We start from the raw sequence: 18,883 nt of genomic DNA, 5'->3' as shown, positions 1-18,883 counted from the left end.
TTCCTTTACGTAGAATAGATACCCTAGCCATACCCAGAGGGGAGGCGGGCCTGCAAGAGACCCTCCCCGGCTATGAAGAAACACAGGGCCCAGGTAGGGGTTGTGTCACGGGGACAAGAAGGGCGGGCCAGCCCCCACCAAGCAGAAGTATGTAAGAACAAGGTGAAGGGAAGGTCAGGATACCTCAAGCCTGTCCAAGGTACCAGGGACCTCCACCAGAAAGCCCCAGAGGGACAGACAGCGGCAGAGGAGTTCCGAGGAAGAAAGTTACCCCAAACTCTGAGGAGAAGAGGTAGAAATGGGCAAGGCCCTCCACAGAAGAACACACATGTGAAGGGGACAGCTAAACGGGCTTTAGCCTCGAGTCAGCGGGCAAGGCAGGAACGGTTCCACAGTTAAGAAAGGCCGGCGAGAGAAGAAAGACTTAGTCTTGCAAGGTTCCAGCAGAACAAAAGGCAAGGGATCAAGCCAAGGCCCCCGGCTGTGGAGCAGAAGAGCAGGCGTGCACAGCCGGCAGCTGGCAAGTACTATGAAGCCGAGCACCCAAACCAAGCCGAGCGCAAGACGAAGGCAAAGGGCAGGGAAATCCAGTACAACCCCTAAAGGGAGGCCGTTCCAGAGAAAACCGACCCACGAAAAGAAGTGGGACCAGCCAGAAGAGAGGAGGAGATTTACGTAGGATGGAAAAGGCCTTCCACCAGAACACAGGAAAAAAACCAGGAAATCCAATCCACTAAAGAACATCAGACAGAGGACCAGGCCGAATCGCCAGACAAAAAAGGGTGGAAAACCCACAGCACAATGCCGCAAACGGCATTCCAAAGCCGGTCCAGTGATGCAGCGGATACTGAAAGGACAGAAACTGGGGCAGCGCAAGCTACGCCCAGACAAGAGCAAAGAAACGCCAGGAAAGGCGAGGAACATGCAAGGGGAGTCCACACCCCCCCAGCGTAGGACAGAACTATACAATAGCTCTACGAGGCCTCAGGGTAGAAGGGCGCTATATAAAACCAATTTCATTTCACTTCACAAGTACCCCACTTTGGGTAAGACACGTTCCAAAGAAGACATGAGAACTACTCTTAGGGAAAAAATCCTGCATCAGAGAAAAGAACACAAGGACCTGCGGGTAGAACCACAGATGACTTATCAATCAGCCAAAAAATACATAATTGCCAAAGAGGCTGAACCAGCAGCCAACAGGAGAGAGGGGGCCAACCTAGGGACCCCGAAGGCACGTCAAACCACACGGAACATACAAAGGGGCCACTCAAAACACCAGATTCCAGGAAGAAGGTGGGATAACGCCTCCCACCAAGGCCCGGAGGATCAACAAGCCAAGCTTACGGAGGGGGGGGGAGGAGGACGGAGCCCCGCAAGGAGATGTTGAATAGCGTGTCTGCGTGGGTATTCAACAAAAGAACCCCATTAAAGGGCAGGTCAACCAGACGCTCCCTAATATTCTCAGGAAAAACACAATCCTGCGACCAGGCATGACGGCGGAGAGCCACATAACTGGCCATAGCACGGCGGAGAGCATCAGCAACATCCGAGGCCGCACGGAGAATAAACGCTGCCAACTTCTGACTATCCAACACATGTGCCGTAGATCAGCGAGGGCACCGTCGTGGGAGACGTGAGACAGAAGGGACTCCACAGAATACCACAAGCTGGAGGTAGCCCTGGCCAACACACAAAGTGAGGAAGCGAAGATGTTACGCCCCCATGAATCCAACCACCGGGCCTCCCGGGACGGAGGAAACAACACCACGGGCAAGGACGGAAAAGCAGTCTGCAGAAGAGGTCCCTGAGTAGAAGGGTTGGATAAAAGGCAGGTTTTTGCGGAGCAAGACGGTGGCGGTGTGGGAGCGGCTGAGGCACCGGAACAACCGTGGCAGGAAGCCCACAGGCCCCCAGAAGAGTGTTGTGGAGTGAAGCTTCAAATGGAAGAAGCAGATCCCGTCCACGAGAGCCCTGGTGGAGTACATCCAACACATGATCCGTAGGGAATGGGGTGACGGGGTCACCCATTCGCACAATACCAGTGGCCGTGGAAATAGCCCTAACAAAGGCAACACTTGTCTCCGAAGGGCATTGCAGGGGAGAAAGCAATTCCTCCGTGGGCGACTGCAGTAAACTAAGCCGTCCGTCCCAAAGTCCAGCTGGAGGAATAAACGGCCAGCCCCTGAACAGTGGGGGATCCACGGACGACTGGGGAATCTGAGAGACCCCGGAGAAGGCGGTGGAGCAACCAACCACGAGCTGTGGAAGAGAGGTTCTAAGGGTTGAGGCCGCGGGGACGGCGAGGTGCTCTCCCTAGAAGATGTAGGTGAAAAAGCAACAATGCGGCGTCCTGTCTCGGAGAAGAAGAGACCAGGAGCTGACAAACCTCCGGAGAGGAAGGAACCTCTGGATACGAGCTGAGGAACCGATGCCGGCACGGCGCCGTGGAGTCTGCCACAGGCACAGGAGTGGAAATAGGCACCGCCGAATCGACCACCACCACATGCTCCCTAAGAGAATGGAGCGGGGTCGGAGCCGTTTCGGTTAAGGAATGGCGCCGAAAAAGCGCCGGCTCAACCTCATACGAGGCAGTCGCCTGCGTAGAGGACCGAGAAGGACTCGGTAAAGCGCCCCAGCCCGCGGCACCGCCGCTGAGGAAAGCCTTCAGCGCCGAAGCACCCGAAGGCGCTGGGCCCGAAGCCGCAGGCCTGCCAGGGATCCTAGTCGGGTCAACGGGGCCCGAAGGCGCAACGACAGTCCTTGACGGAGGGAAGTGAGTCCTCATGGCCATGAGGAAATCACGTATCTCCTCCGGCGTCGCATGCAGCCCAGGGACCGGAGGGTATGGGCCGGATTAGGCGGTGACATGCTTTGCACGGCTTGAAGCCAGGCATCCCTACGGCACCAGGAGTCGAAGTCGACTCTAAAACAGATCAAAAACAGATCGAAAAAGTTAGTCAAAAAGTTACTAGAAGTACTGCCCTTCCCGGATCTAAGCTTGCTGGCGCGGAAAAAAACCCCAGAACTGACGTCAAGCACATGAGGGCGGCGTCTAAGTACTCCGACAACGTCATCCCGGCGATCACGACGCCGACGACTGACATGGAGCCGCAGACGACACCTACGGACGCGCAGGGGTACTACCTTCCGGATCCAGTCTGAAGCCTGTGGATATTCTAAGGTAAGGAATCTAACACTAAACTGTTTCTTTCAGATGGAAGATCTCTAAGACTTTCATTTGAGGTGTGGAGAAAATGTAATTGAGGTAGCTATTTTTAATTTACTGGTTCATTTAAATAATGATTTTGAAAAGTGGAAGGGTGCAGAGTGAACATGAAAGGGCTGGGATGTAAAAAGATGCTTTGCATAAACCGCTTTTTAAATGCAATTCTTGTTCCTCTCTGTAGGAGAGTAGGGTCTGCAATCCTATGGTCAACCCAGATTTTTGCTTTTTGCTTCACTGGTTTACGACTTTCCCTGGCTGTGGGCCTGCTAATCAGACCCACAGCCGAGCTGTTCTCTCTCTAAATTGACATCCATGTACTTTAGGTGCATATACCAATTGGTATTGGGTCACTCTTGTAAGTCCTATAACAGTGTACCTTAGGTACCCAGTGTGAGAAGTTGGCCTGATATATTATGTTCACTAGTTCTAGTGACCACCTTGTATCAGTCCAAACAACCCTTATGGTGATTGGTTGTAAAGTCAACCTTATAGACCAGCTATCCTAGTAGCGTGGACAAAAGCAGTCTTTAGGCTAAACTCTGAATGGCATGTGAAGCCAGCTGTTTAACCACATATAACCCCTTGAATACCAAATGAAAGGACACCACACAGGTTGTTATGAAAATAAACAGATATTTATTAACTAACGTACACCTCTGAACTCTTTATGAGGTCAGAGGACTAAGCACATGAAAATACTAAAAAGGAAATACGAGTTCGCACAATATTTACAAGTGCGCCTTAGGGGCACGACAAACCATATACTCAGAACAATGGAATGCGAGGAAAGAAAGTACTGTAAGGAGATCCAGAGGCTGGAGGATCGCTGGGACTACGCTACGAGCTAGGTAAGTAAGGAGCAGGAGGCCCACGGGACTCACGTGCAGAGTGGGAACTCTCACGCGGGATGCGTACCAACGTCTATGGATCTTACAGTTTAGAAAGTTACGGATTCCGGACGAACCCGGCTGGATGGAGGGAAAACAACAGTGGATCTGGACACTAGTATAGTGTACACAGACTTCAGCACCTAGAAGCTTTAGTTACCTAACCCACAGGCTGCGGGTGCATAGGGCTGAAGTTGCGTCGGGTTTGCTGCGTTGATCCCGGTGATGCCTGAAACAAGGAGTTGCTGGCAGGCAGCCAGATGGAGGAGTCCGGTGGTTCCAAGGATGGAACTGGAAGGAGGAAGTCCTGAAAGGGAAGGGGACAGTCTCGGTCACTAGCCAGTGACGGTGTTGGAACCAGGAGGGAACCAGATGTTGTCGCCGCAGTCAGGTGAAGGAAGGGTTGCTTCTCTCTGTAGCAGCGCGGACCAGGAGCTGCTCTTCTAGACCAGGCTGGAGGCACGAGCTGTCCCACTTAGTCTGCTGCTGTTGGCGGTGTCGGATCGTCGATCTGGACAACAGGCCTTGGCTAATGCAAGCCACGCGGTGGAACAAAGATGGCGTCTGGTGCGGACCAGGAGGGTCCGGTATGCTTCTCGTTCACAGGGAAGCAAGGGCCAGTCTGGGGGACCAGACCAGCAGCGTTGAAATCTTCGGGTCGTCGTCTCAGAGGTCACAGGCCAGCCGGCGATTGACCAGACAACAGGAAGAACAGCAACCAGGCAAAAGGGCCCCACGCAGATGTCGTGGATGCTGGGGGGCTGGTCTTTGGTGCAGGAGCTGCGTCGGTGGGGGGCTTCTCAAACCCCAGTGCACTCACTCGAGGATCCCTCGGCGGTCGTGCTGGAAGCGCTGTGCAGGTTTTCCCAAGATGGTCGTCTCCACGTTGCTCGTCGCACCCACGGGTCTCAGCTGTGCTGTGGGTAGAGGTCAGAGAGGTCTGGAGGTCCGGGTCTTGTCGAGCTGGGTCGTCGGATTCCGGGATGGATGGACTTGCAGCAAACCGCACAGGAGCTTGATGGTGCCTGCGAAGCAGGATGGTCACTCCCTGACCATAGGGGAGATTCTTCAGTCTTTTGATGGTTCAGGAGGGAGAAGGTCAAGAGTTCTTCGTAGAAGTTGTCAAGAGTAATCTAATCTGGAATGGGACCAGCTCCTACCTTTATTCAGCTAAAGGGGGCTGCACTACGACTAGGTCCCTCCTATGGGTGGGACCAGGAAGGGGGGTGGTTACACCCACTTTCCTCTGTCCGGTCTGGTGCCAGAGCTGGGGCTGGAGTGCCCCAGGAACTGGTTTAGACCGGTGTATGCACAGGGACACCTTGTGTGCCCCAGGCATGTCTCATTCCTTTCAGCCCTGTCCTACCTAATACACAAAATCCTGTCTGGGGTGGTGCTAGCACCTCCCAAGGCAGGAAACCCTTTGTCCGAGTCCCCCTCGCTGGAAGGACTCCCAGCAGAAGGAGGTCAGACTTGTGTCTGTGGTGGCAGCATCCATTTTGTGATGCTGAGGCTCGGGTTAACTTTAACCGGGGTTCACAGTTACATACATGTCGTGTCCCTCTAGAAGGGTGGAATGCTAACCCCGTCGCCAGAATTGGCGAGGGGTTAGTATTCCAATTCGTATGACACCTTACTCGACATGTTTTGATAATGCTATGCCAAAGTTAGCATTTGACTGCGAGGTTCACAATGCACTTAAGAGTATATGGTATAGCGTTATCATGGAACAGCTATTAGGACTTGGTTCCGCAAGCTGCAGACGGGCTCAGCTCATGCCAGAGCACCATCTCACATAATTCCAGGCACTCTGCCTTCAGGATTGATAAGGCCTGCCATAGGAGTGACTGATAGGAATATATGTGTCCATTTTAGGGTTAGATATAGGAATACTATATCTAAAGCAAAGGGTGATTACACCACCTTGCCCCAGCTGTCGTCCAGCCAGTTGTGTCTGTTTAGATGGCCAGCCAGGGGTGGCATAATATATGCTGCAGCCCCTGGTAGGCCCTGGGTACACCTATGCCCTGGATACCTAAGGTATGCTGTACAGGGACTGATAAGGTGGCCCAGTACCAATTGGTAAATGCACCTAAGGTAAATGCTTGTCAATTTAGAGAGAGAACAGCTAGGCTGTGGGTCTGATTAGCAGGCCCACAGCCAGGGAAAGTCGTAAACCAGTGAAGCAAAAAGCAAAAAATCGGGGGTGACTATAGGATTGCAGACCCTACTCTCCAGGGCATAAGTGAACCCAAGGCCTACCAGGGGCTGCATCATGTATTATGCCACCCAAATCTGACACAACTGGCTGATCAATCAGCAGGGGCAAGGTGGTGTAGTCACCCTTTGCTTTAGATATAGTATACCTATATCTAACCCTAAATTGGACACATATCCTATAAGTCTCTCCTATGGCAGGCCATAACAATCCTGGAGGCAGAGTGCTTGGAATTATGTGAGATGGTGCTCTAGCATGAGCTGAGCATGTCTGCAGCTTTCTGAACCAAGTCCTTTAGCTGTTTCCATGATAACGCTATACCATATACTCTTAAGTGCATTATAATCCTCTCGGTTATTGCTAACTTTGGCATAGCATTATCAAAACATGTCGAGTAAGGTGTCATATGAATTGGAATACTACCCCCTCGCCAATTCTGGTGACGGGGGTAGCATTCCACCCTTTTAGAGGGACACAACATGTACCTAACTGTGAACCCCGGTTAAAGGTAAACTCGAGCCTCAGCATCACAAAATGGATGCTGCCACCAGACACAAGTCTGACCTCCTGCTGCTGGGAGTCCTTCCAGCGAGGGAGGTTTGGAAAAAGGGTTTCCTGCCTCGGGAGGTGCTAGCACCACCCCAGACAGGATTTTCTGTATTAGGTAGGGCAGGCCTGAAAGGAATGAGACATGCCTGGGGCACACAAGGAGCCTCTGTGCATACCCCGGTTCAAACCAGTTGCTGGGGCACTCCAGCCCCAGCTCTGGCGCGAAACCGGACAAAGGATAAGGGGGTGTAACCACCCCCCTTCCTGGTCCCACCAATAAGAGGGACCTAGTGACCGTACAGCCTCCTTTAGCAGAATAAAGGTAGGAGCTGGTCCCATTCCAAGTTAGATTATCCTGAATTGATTTTACAAGAAAAAACTCTGCACTTCGACGTTCTGCTCCACAGAAGACTGAAGAAATCTCCCCTGTGGACAAGGAGTGTCTACCCTGCACAAGCAGGCACCATCAAGCATCCAGTGGCTTCACTTTGTCGTCTTCCCTCGAGGATCCAGACTTCAGAGCCCGACGAGACCCGGATTCCCAGACCTCTTCGACCTCAACCTACATCTGCAGCACAGCTGAGATCCGTGGGTGCGATGAGACACGTGGGACCGGCCATCTTGAAGAAACTGCACTTCGCTTCCAGCACGACTTCTGAGGTATCCTCGACGAAGTGCTTTGGGGATTGAGAAGCCCCAGCCCCGAGCAGCTCCTGCACAGAAGATCAGCCCTCCAGCATCCACGAGATTTGCGTGGGGCCCTTTTGCTTGATTGCTGCTAGACGCGTTGTCTGGTCACTTGCCGGCTGGCTAGTGGCCTCCTAGACGACGATCCTTGAAATCCACACCGCTGGTCTGGTTGCTCCAGACTGGCCCTCGCTTCCCTGCAAAGGAGAAGCACCCCGGACCCTCCTGGCCGCACCAGACGCCTTTTCCACTCACCGCGTGGGTTGCCTTTGCCAAGGCCTGTTGACGTCGAAACCGGATCCAACACCACCAACAGCGAGAGCCTGCGTGGGACAGCTCGTGCCTCCATCCGGGTCTTCGAAGACACCTCTTGGTCCACGTGGCTGCAGAGTCAAGCGTCCACTCTTCACCGGATCGCGACAACAGCCTCTGGTTCCTTCCTGGTTCCACTCCAGTCACTGGCTAGTGACTTTGAACATTGTCCCCTCTGCTTTCAGGTCTTCAGCTTCCTTGATCCACCCTTGGATCACACCGGACATCTTCCTCCTGGTCGCCTGCAGCATCTGTTCTTCCAGGCTCCATAGACTTCAATGCAGAAACCCGACACAACTTCGCACCTATGCACCGCAGCCCGTGGGTGAGGTAACAAGAGCATTTCGGTGCTCAAGGGTAGATTGACTCTCCTAGTGTCCAGATTCACAGTCGTTTTAGTCCTAACTAGTCAGGATTGTCCGTACTCACCTTTTTCTTGAACTGTACTGTCCATAGACGCTGTTACGCATCTCGAGTGTGAGTTCACACTCTGCACACGCGTTCCGTGGGCCTCCTATTACTTACCTAAAGTTAGGATAGTGTAGTCCCAGCGATCCTACAGCCTCTGGACAGCTCCATTCCTTCTATCGACTTCCTTATACCACTTGTTTAGTATATGGTTTGTTGCGCCCCTAGGGCAACAGTGTAACTCATGCAACTTAACGTATTTTTCTTAAGAGTCTTGTCATGTGCTTAGCCCTCTGACCTCATAAAGAGTTCAGAGGTGTAGGTTAGTTAATAAATATATTGGTTATTTTCATAACTACCTGTGTGGTGTCCTTTCATTTGGTATTCAAGGGGTTATATGTGGTAAAACAGCTGGCTTCATGTGCCAAAAGAGTTTAGCCTAAGACTGCTTTGTCCATGCTACCATTAGGATAGCTGGTCTATAAGGTTGACTTACAACCAATCACCATAAGGGTTGTTTGGACTGATACAAGTTGATCACTAGAACTAGTGAGCATCATATATCAGGACAACTCCTCACACTCTCACTTTAACAAGATTTTACCATAGGCTAATATTTTATACAAAGAAAAAACAGGCAGATTAAAAAGAATCATGATGGACATAAAAAAGCAACAAACAACTTGACACCTACAAGGGTTTTATTTTATGCAGGAAAACTTAAATAGGATTGTGTGTACCAAAAAAGTGTACACTTATATCTACGTCAACCAATGTCAGAAAAAAATCAATGCTACAGTATTATTCTAAATTGAGCATTTCGAAATGGGCTTGAAAGGGAAACAGAGTTAAACAAACTTGATTCCTATATGCATGGAGGTTCAAAGTGAGGCGCATACCTTTACACCATTCCTTACAAAGTGGCCAAAGTCAAACTTATTTAAAAATTGACTTTACTTTACATCATTAATATAAATCTGGTGACAAACATTATAAAATTCAAATGCTGCAATGTTTTCACTCCTGCAAGATCAATACAGTATTTCAACATAACTTCGGGAATAAAATAATGTTTAAAAGGCAATAAAATGTTTTTATAAAAGAAACGTCAATATTTACAATTATTGCAAATTATATTAAACTAACATACATGAAAACAAAAGAATGAAAGGTCTACCTTCAAATCATTATTAATTTTAGATGATCATTGTCCCACTATGATTTAAAAAAATAATAAATCAAGAAGATGTTCCATAGTTGGAAGAGGAAGTATCTGTACATCTTATGTTCGAAAGCAGACATGCAGAAAAAAACAATTTACAGAAGTCTCTTCAGGAGTATCTGGTCATTTAATTAAGGTTTCATTTAATTCTGCTAAGTCACAACATACTTTTAAAAATGGAAAAAGCTTGGCTGTCTAAATACATTTTTAATGTCAGTGTAAGGACAGTCTTGCACTTTTTATAACAAATAACGCAACAAGAAAGTTAATAGGTGTAAAATAGTTTAAAACTATGTATATGCATGAACCGGAACTCATGTGTTAAGCAATTTGCTTAATTATTGACTTTTTATAAAAAAAAAAGTCTGAGAAACGCAAGTACAGATGCTTTTCGCCTCCATCGTGAGAGTTTCTGCAGGTCATTTCATCGGACAAAGAATTTAAAAAGGAAGTTTTGTTTACAGGCCAGAAACGTCTTTTTTTAACAAAGTTCTGTTTTGTACATGAAACTACAGAATCCCAGTTTGTGCAGATCACACGTTTGGCCTTTACTTCTTCCCTTTTCGAGTAGGTTTTCGTTTTACCTTGAAAATAAAAAGACAACATTAAATAAACTATCACATGTACATTTTGAATAAAAAGCAGGATACTAGTACCCTCTGGTATAACTAAATAACATTGATCCTGTGAAAAGCGACCTGCATTTTCTAATGTTATTAAATCTTCAACATACCTAAAAGGTAAACTCACCACATTTGCAGGCCCACGCAACACAAAGCCAAGCCATCTCAAGACATCGGAAGTCAAAAGGTGAAAAGAAAAACATGTCTTTTTAGTCTACCTACTTAGCTCCCCGGAACGTCTTGCTACAGCTAGCTCTTGCTCTTTAATTTCTACACTTCATAAATGAGATGAAAAGTCACATCTTGAAAAAGCACCTCAAACTAGAAGAGAATGGCCTCTCACTCCTGTTAACGTTTTTGAACACATCCTTGCATCATCCCTGACATTATCCTAGTTCACAATTAGACTTGCACTTTATCCATACATATGGGCTGCATCCTTAAAGCACAAGTTACTACTTGTGTAACGATATATCTGTAAGAGACATAGTTAGTGATAGATTCCTTACCTTAGACTAACCCCAGGCATCTGACTGGATCCGGAAAGTTTTGCTTAGCAGTACCCCTGCGCGCCAGTAGGTGGCGGCCTGCGGCTCTGCGTCCGTCACAGGTGTCTGAAGCGCCGAGATGACGTCACGGAGACTACTTAGGCGACACCCATGTGCGCGGACGTCAGTTCTGTACACGACTTTCCGCTCCAGGAACGCAGAACCATGCAAGATACTGACCATTGGTGCATAAAACTAGGGCCCTAAAAGGGGATGACCTTAACACTAGTAATTAGTTCGCAGAACGGGGAGGATGAGTGAGGCGGAAAGGAATCTATCATTAATGTCTCTTACAGATATATCGTTGCACAAGTAGTAACTTGTGCATCTGAAAGAGACACGTTAGTGAAAGATTCCTTACCTTAGAATAGATACCCCGGCAATACCAACACCAGTGGTGGAACTGCGAACAAGATTATACCAGAAAGTCAAGGAGCACAGAACGGCCAAAGAAGCCGTCTCTCTGGACCTGACTGTCAAGGTAGTAGTGCTTGGTAAACGTGTGCAGAGAGGACCACGTAGCTGCCTGACATATGTCCTGCAAGGGAACGCCAAGTCACAAGGTAGTAGTGGCTACCGTTGCCTTGGTGGAATGGGCACGCAGCCCCAGAGGAGGAGGCTCCTTCTTAGTCAAGGAGTAACATGCTTTGATGCATAGCATGACCCACCAGGAGAAGATTCCGCTTGTGCACGGCCTGACCTTTTTTGGCGCCCACGTATCCAACAAAGAGCTGGTCATCCACCCGGAACTGTTGTGTACGCTGCAGATGGAAAGCGAGCGCCCGTTTTGGGTCCAGATGGTGGAGCTTCTCCTTTTCCCTAGATGGATGCGGAGGCGGGAAGATGGTGGGCAAAGTGATAGTCTAACCGATGTAGAAGGGCGTGACAACCTTTGGCAAGAAAGAAGGACGGGGTATTAAAACCACCATGTCCGGATGAACAGAGAGGAAAGGAGGTTTAGAAGAGAGAGCCTTGGGCTCACTCACCCTTCTGGCAGAGGTGATAGCTACCAGGAAAGCTGTCTTGAGAGTGAGGAGATAGAAGGGACAGTTATGAAGGGGCTCAAAAGGAGCACACATCAGAAAGGTCAAGACAAGATTCAAGTCCCACTGAGGCATTATGAAAGGCATGGCTGGGAATGTATGCGTAATGCCTTTGAGGAAAAGGTTAACAACCGTGGACTTAAAAAGAGAAGGCTGATCTGGAAGTCGTAGAAAGGCGGAGATGGCCCTCCCATTGAGGCATTATGAAAGGCACGTGAGGAAAAGTGAGTGTAATGCCTTTGAGAAAGCAGTTAACAACCAGAGACTTAAAAAGAGAAGGCTAATCAGGAAGCCTTAGCAAGGCGGAAATGGCATAAAGATATCCTTTGATAGTGCCCAGAGCAGAGCACTGCTGAGTCAAAGATAGAAGGAACAGAAGGACCTTAGTAAGAGGGGCAGAAAGGGGATCCACAGCCCTTGCTATGCACCATGCCACAGAGTTGTTCCACCTGCAGGCGTATACTGTTTTAGTGGAGGGATGCCTGGCTGCCAGAATGATATCGCAGACTTTAAAACCCATTAAATAAATGATGTATACCTGCTTTAAGAACATAGCCATTACATTTACGTGAAAAAAACATGATGTAAATATATATCTATATGGGTATTCAAACATTAAGATCAGGGCACATCAGACCATCCTGTTCGTCATTTTTGACATCCATTAGACTATTTTTGTTTATGTGTAATTAGCTAAGATGGGAAATTTTAGATATATGTATCTATGCTTTCTTCTTTTTTTATGTCGTCTCATTTAGAGCAAACATATGATCATATATGCCTATATTGGTTATGTACATCTGCAGATGGGTCATATAATAGGCAATATATGCGATTGCAAATTTATACACAATCTTTTACTACTTAGTAATTTTTAGTTATATACCCTTTATTATTTGTATCTGGGAATTACCTTTTGCCTTCCTTATTCCTTAGTCTGTCACATCTATTTATCTTACATCACTTTTCGCTCTTCGTGCCTTACAGTTCATATAGGGTGAATTATATAAATCTCCGTGTACATCTTATATAATACAAATGGTACCATTAGATACATGCTCCTTGCGTGTGCACGAAGATAACGGCACTTTAACTTCCCATTTAATCTAAAATATCAAATCGATATATGTGTTTGCTATCTGCACTCGAAGATTCCTTACCGACCCACCCATCCTCCCCGTTCTGCGAACCGATATCTAGGGTTAAGGTCATCCCCTTTCAGGGCCCTAGTTTCTTGGCACCAGTGTCGGTTTTTGTCATGGCTCTGCGCTTCTGGCGCGGAAAAGCTGTGGCTAAGAACTGACGTCAGCACGCGGAGGCGGCGTCTAAGTACTCAGACGACGTCATCACGGCGCCCACGACGCCTACGACTAACGCGGAGCCACAGACGACGCCTGCCGACGCGCAAGGGTACTGCTACGCAAAACTTTCCGGATCCAGTCTGACGCCTGGGGATATTCTAAGGTAAGGAATCTATCACTAACTAATGTCTCTTACAGATATATCGTTACACAAGTAGTAACTTGTGCATCTGAAAGAGACACGTTAGTGATAGATTCCTTACCTTAGAATAGATACCCCAGCAATACCATCCCCGTGGTGGTGGGTCTGCGAACCAATATTTACACCAGAAAGTCCTGGAGAACGGAGCGGCCAAAGAAGCCGTCTCTCCGGACTTGACTGTCCAGGCAGTAGTGCCTAGCAAACGTGTGCAAGAGGCCCACGTAGCCGCCTGGCAAATGTCCTGCAAGGGCACACCTCGGCCCAAGGCAGTTGTAGTGGCCGTGGCTCGAGTGGAATGAGCCCGCAGCCCAACAGGTGGTTCCTTCTTAGCCAAGGAGTAACACGCCTGGATGCACATGATAATCCATCGATAGATGGTCCTCTTGTGCACCGCTTTCCCTTTCTTAGCGCCCGCGTACCCGACAAAGAGTTGATCATCCACCCGGAACTGGCGTGTGCGATCCAGATAGAATGAGAGCGCACGTTTTGGGTCCAGACGGTGGAGCCTCTCCTCCTCTCTCGAGGGGTGCGGAGGCGGAAAGAAGGTGGGCAATGTGATGGACTGCCCAATGTGGAAGGCCGTGACCACCTTTGGCAAGAAGGAGGGCCTAGTCCTCAAAACAACCTTGTCCGGATGGACTGACAGGAAAGGAGGCTTGCAAGAGAGGGCCTGGAGCTCACTCACTCTCCTGGCAGAGGTGACGGCTACCAGGAAGGCAGTCTTCAAAGAAAGAAGGCGAAGTGGACAGTTATGAAGTGGCTCAAAGGGAGCGCACATCAGAAAGGTTAGAACCAGGTTCAAGTCCCACTGAGGCATCACGAAAGGAACAGGAGGGAAGGTATGAGTGATGCCTTTCAGAAATCTGTTTACAATAGGGGACTTGAACAAAGAAGGTTGGTCAGGCAGCCTCAGAAAGGCTGAAAGAGCCGAAAGATAGCCCTTGATAGTGCCCAGAGCAGAGCCCTGCTGGGCTAGAGAAAGAAGGAAGAGAAGAACCTCAGAGAGGGGGGGCATTGAGGGGATCCACAGCCTTTGCTGTGCACCATGCCACAAATCTGTTCCACCTGCAGGCGTATACCGTTTTTGTGGAGGGACGCCTGGCTGCCAGAATGATGTTGCAAACTTCAGGAGGCAAGTCAAATGGCCTCAACTGTCGCCGCTCAATCTCTAAGCATGGAGGTGGAGACTGGACAGGTTCGGGTGGAGGACCGTCCCCTGCTGCTGCGACAGAAGGTCCTCCTGAAGAGGCAGACGATCGGGGGACCGACTGACATGCTGAGTAGCTCGGGATACCAGTACCTTCGAGCCCAGTCCGGAGCCACAAGGATGACTTGTGCCCGGTCGCGCTTGATCTTCTTCAGCACTCTGGGCAGAAGTGGTATAGGCGGAAAGGCGTACAACAGACCGCAGCTCCACTCGCGACGAAAAGCGTCTCCGAGCGAGTGCCGCCTTGGAAATTCCAACACGCAGAACTGATGACATTGCGCGTTCTCTTCGGTGGCGAATAGATCTAACCAAGGCTCTCCCTATTGCAGAAAGAGGCCTTGCGCCACGTCCGAGTTCAGACGCCATTCGTGATCCATCGAGCACCGACGGCTGAGTTCGTCCGCCCTGGCGTTCAGAGAACCGGCCAGGTGTTGAACCACCAGAGTCACGCCCTGATGTTCCAGCCATTGCCAGAGACGCAGAGCCTCCTGGCAAAGGGTCCACGACCCCACTCCGCCTTGTTTGTTGCAGTACCACATGGCGGTGTTGTTGTCGGTGAACACCAGCACTGCACTCCCTCGGACAGACGGGAGGAATGCTTTCAGTGCCAGACGAATCGCCTGCAGCTCCAACAGGTCGATATGGAGCCGGGACTCCGCCGGAGACCAGAGTCCTCTGATCTCCGCCTCTCCCAAGTGGCCTCCCAAGCCCTGGAGGGACACGTCCGTCACAACTACGTGCTCCGGTTGGGGAAGGGAGAGGGATCTGGCGTTGACCCAATCGCGGTCCGTGAGCCACCACTGCAGCTGTCTCGCAGTGCCCTCCGAGATCAGGACATGGTCGGACAGGTTGCCCCGGTGCTGGGCCCACTGAAACTTCAGGTCCCACTGCAAAGCCCGCATCCGCCACCGTGCGTGATGCACCAGAAGGATGCAGGAGGCCATCAGCCCCAGAAGCCGCAGCGTCAACCTGACCGAAACCCGGGATAACGGCTGGAAGACCGGAATCAGAGCCTGTATATCCCGGACCCGCTGTTCGGGCGGGTAAACCCGAAACTGCGCCGAGTCGAGAACCGCTCCGATGAAAAGGAGCTTCTGAGAGGGACACAGGTGTGACTTCGGCACATTGATGGAAAATCCTAGCAGGTGCAGGAGATCCGCCGTAGTCTGGAGGTGGCTGACGACTGTCTGGGGCGAGTCCGCCTTCAACAACCAGTCGTCGAGGTAGGGGAAGACTGACACCCCTAACCTGCGCAGATGAGCTGCGACCACCGCCATCACCTTCGTGAACACCCGTGGGGCGCTGGTAAGGCCGAAGGGGAGCACGGTAAACTGAAAGTGCTCGTGGCCTACCGTGAACCGCAGGTAACGCCGGTGGGCCGGCAGGACGGGGATGTGGAAGTATGCGTCCTGCAAGTCCAACGCCATCATCCAGTCTCCTGGGTCTAGGGCAGCCAAGACCTGAGCCAGTGTCAGCATTTTGAACTTCTCCTTCCGGAGGAAGCCGTTGACGTTCCTCAGATCCAAGATAGGGCGTAGGCCCCCTTTGCCCTTCTTGGGTACCAGAAAGTAGTGGGAGTAGCAACCACAACCTACTTCTGGCCCAGGAACGCGCTCGATGGCCCCCTTGGCCAAGAGGGCCGGAACTTCCTCCTGCAGGAGCCGCAAATGATCCCCCGATACACAGTGGTGTTGCGGTGGCATGGCTTGAGGGGTCGTCTCGAAGGGGAGGGAGTAGCCCCTTCGGACGATCTGCAGCACCCACCTGTCCAAAGTGACTGTGCGCCAGTGAGAAAGGTGATGGCGGACCCTGCCTCCCACTGGCGTCACATGGGCCGAAAAGCACGGACTAGGAGGGTTTTGAGGCGGATGCTGCGGGGGCAGGTGTGGACTGGCTCCGCTTGGTCTCCCGACCGCCTCCACGGCGATTACCACGGCCGCCGCCGCGCTGGACAACAGTTTGCGGCGAGTGGCTGGCGGCACGTGTGGGGACGCCCCTTCCTTGGCCATGAAAGGAGCGAAAGGCACCCATTTGCTGGCGCGGGCCGAGAGGCCCAAGGACTTGGCCGTCACCCTGGAGTCCTTAAAGCGCTTAAGCGCATGGTCTGCCTTGTCGCCAAAGAGGCGACGGCCAACAAACGGCATGTCCATGAGGGTATTCTGGACGTCTGCCGAGAAGTTGGCGGATCTCAGCCAGGCGTGGCGTCGTATCGCCACCGTAGTAGCCATCGCTCTACCCAGCGAGTCAGTCGTATCCAGTCCGCACCTGATAGAATATTTCGCTGCATCCCGGCCCTCCACTAGGGCTTGGCCGAGTTTGTCCCGCACCTGGCAGCACTTCCGCAACCGTTTCCCACAGAGAGTGGGTGTAACGGCCCAAGAGGCATGCAGTGTTGGAAGACCGCAGTCCACAGCTAAGGGACGAGAACACTTTCTTGCCATAGGCCTCGTACCTCTTGGATTCCCGATCGGGGGGAGCCGTCGGGAATGCGGTCTGGGAGTTAGAGGCCTGGATAACCAGACTCTCAGGGGTGGGGTGGGTGGACAGGAAACAGGGGTCGCCCGGAGCCGGGCGGTGGCGCCTGGCCACGTTCCTATCTACAGGCAAACCTGTAGCGGGCCTGGACCAAGTGCCCAAAAGAACGTCCGTCAAGGCCTCATTAAACGGCAGCAGAGGCTCCGCGGAGCATGACTGCGGCTTAAGGACCTCAGTGAGGAGGTTAGTCCTCACGGCCGCGACGGGGAGCTCAAGGCCCAAAGCCTTGGCAGCCCTCATCAGCACCACACTATAAGTCGCTCCCTCCTCCGAAGCCACGGTAAGAGGAGAGACGAATCCAGTGTCTGGAGAGGTGTCCAGTCCACTGGCCTCCCCAAGATCTCCTGCCCAGTCCATGTTGGACTGACATTCCCGTGTCAGAGGGTCCTCAGACCCCTCCCAATCCTCCTCGTCCCCCATCTCCTGAGACTCAGGGTCATAAGTGAATGAGGACGGTTCATGGGGATAAAAATCTCCGAACGGCGTCGGGTTCGGCGCCGATAGGAGTCGTCCCGACGTCGGAACCGAATGAGAGGAGGCATCGGGGACGGCGCCGGCCGGGGCCGACGCCGGAGGGGACACCATAGGGACCGACGCCGGGGGGGTCGTAAGGTCCACCGGTGACGATCCTTCGCCCGAGGAGGGCCCAGCGGCGCCCTGCGGCGTCGAGCCCGAAGGCGCCGACGACGCCGGGACCGCTGCGCCCTGCGGCGCCGTGCCCGAGGGCACCGGCGGTGTCGGGATCCCGGGGCCCAGTGGCGCCGAGCCTGAAGGCGCCGGCGGCGTCGAGGCCGAAGCACCCGACGGCGTCGGGGTTGAAGCCCCCGACCCACCAGGGCCCCCAGACGGGTTCGCTGGGCCCGTAGGCGCCGTGGAACCCGTCGGAGAAGAAAGGGACCTGATGGCCATGAGGAAACGCTCAATCTCCTCCGGCGTCGCGTTCAGCCCAGGGACCGGGGGGTATGGAGCCGAACGCGGCACCCGCGACTCCCGAGGAGCCGCGTGGGCGGTGTCACCCGAACCCCCGGCCGCATCGCGCGAGCGTCGGGGGGAGTCGGAAGAGCGATGATGTCTCTTCGACTTCTTGTGTTTCTTACCTGACGACTTGGACCCAGAGGAGTGGCGCCGACTCCCGGAGCTGTGACGGCTCCGTCCCCGCGACCTGTCCCTCGACCTCCCGTGGGACCGGGACCTCACACGGCGCGGGGCCGACTGGCGGATCTCGAGTCGCCTGCGGGACCACTCCCGCCTGGCCTTCCTCGACAGGGCCCGAAAGTCGGAGCAGGCCTCGTCGTCATGGTCGACGCCCAAACACATCAGGCACAAGCGGTGGGGATCCGTAACCGACATGGTACGTGTGAGAAGTTGGCCTGATATATAATGTTCACTATTCTAGTGAACACTTTGTATCAGTCCAAACAACCCTTATTGATGATTGGTTGTAAGTCAACCTTATGGACCAGCTATCCTAGTAGCATGGATACGAGCAGTCTAAGGCTAAAGACTCGAGAGGGCGTGTTAAGCCAGCTGTTATACCACACATGTACCCCTTGAATACCCAGTGAAAGGACACCACACAAGTGTTATGAAAATAAACAGTGTATTTATTAAAATCACAACAGCCCTGTACTCTTTATGAAGACAGGGTACTAAGCACAAAACAAAACTCTTACGAAAATACTTAAGTTAGCACAGTATATACAAATGCCCGAGGGGCACGGAAAACCATATACTCTGAAAGTGGAATGCGAAATTACTAGCAGGTAAGTACAGTACTAATAGGCTTTGGAATCGCTAGGTCTTGACTACTGAACCTTCTGATTACTAATAGGAGGCCTAGGGGACTCGGGTGCAGAGTGTGCACTCTCACGCGGGATGCGGGACAAAGTCTATGGTAGCTAGATTTCAGAAA

General features: G+C 51.7%; 1 protein-coding gene across 2 annotated transcripts in view; it reads right to left on the bottom strand.

Annotated features, from left to right (window-relative positions):
- Positions 1–8,973: 8,973 nt before the first annotated feature.
- The window catches only part of PDS5A (PDS5 cohesin associated factor A), a 1,517,933-nt gene continuing 1,508,023 nt past the window's right edge, over positions 8,974–18,883 (bottom strand). For both annotated transcript variants that reach the window (XM_086963962.1, XM_086963961.1), the window contains exon 33: positions 8,974–10,096. In XM_086963962.1, coding sequence (XP_086820088.1) covers positions 10,093–10,096 — 4 coding nt within the window. In that variant the 3' untranslated portion in view covers positions 8,974–10,092. The remainder of the gene's footprint in view (positions 10,097–18,883) is intronic.

This window comes from Lissotriton vulgaris, chromosome 3_2, assembly GCF_964263255.1.
Source record: "Lissotriton vulgaris chromosome 3_2, aLisVul1.2, whole genome shotgun sequence".
Classification (NCBI taxonomy): domain Eukaryota; kingdom Metazoa; phylum Chordata; class Amphibia; order Caudata; family Salamandridae; genus Lissotriton; species Lissotriton vulgaris.
Note: the sequence above shows the minus strand (reverse complement) of the source record. Positions and strands in the feature narration are given on the sequence as shown.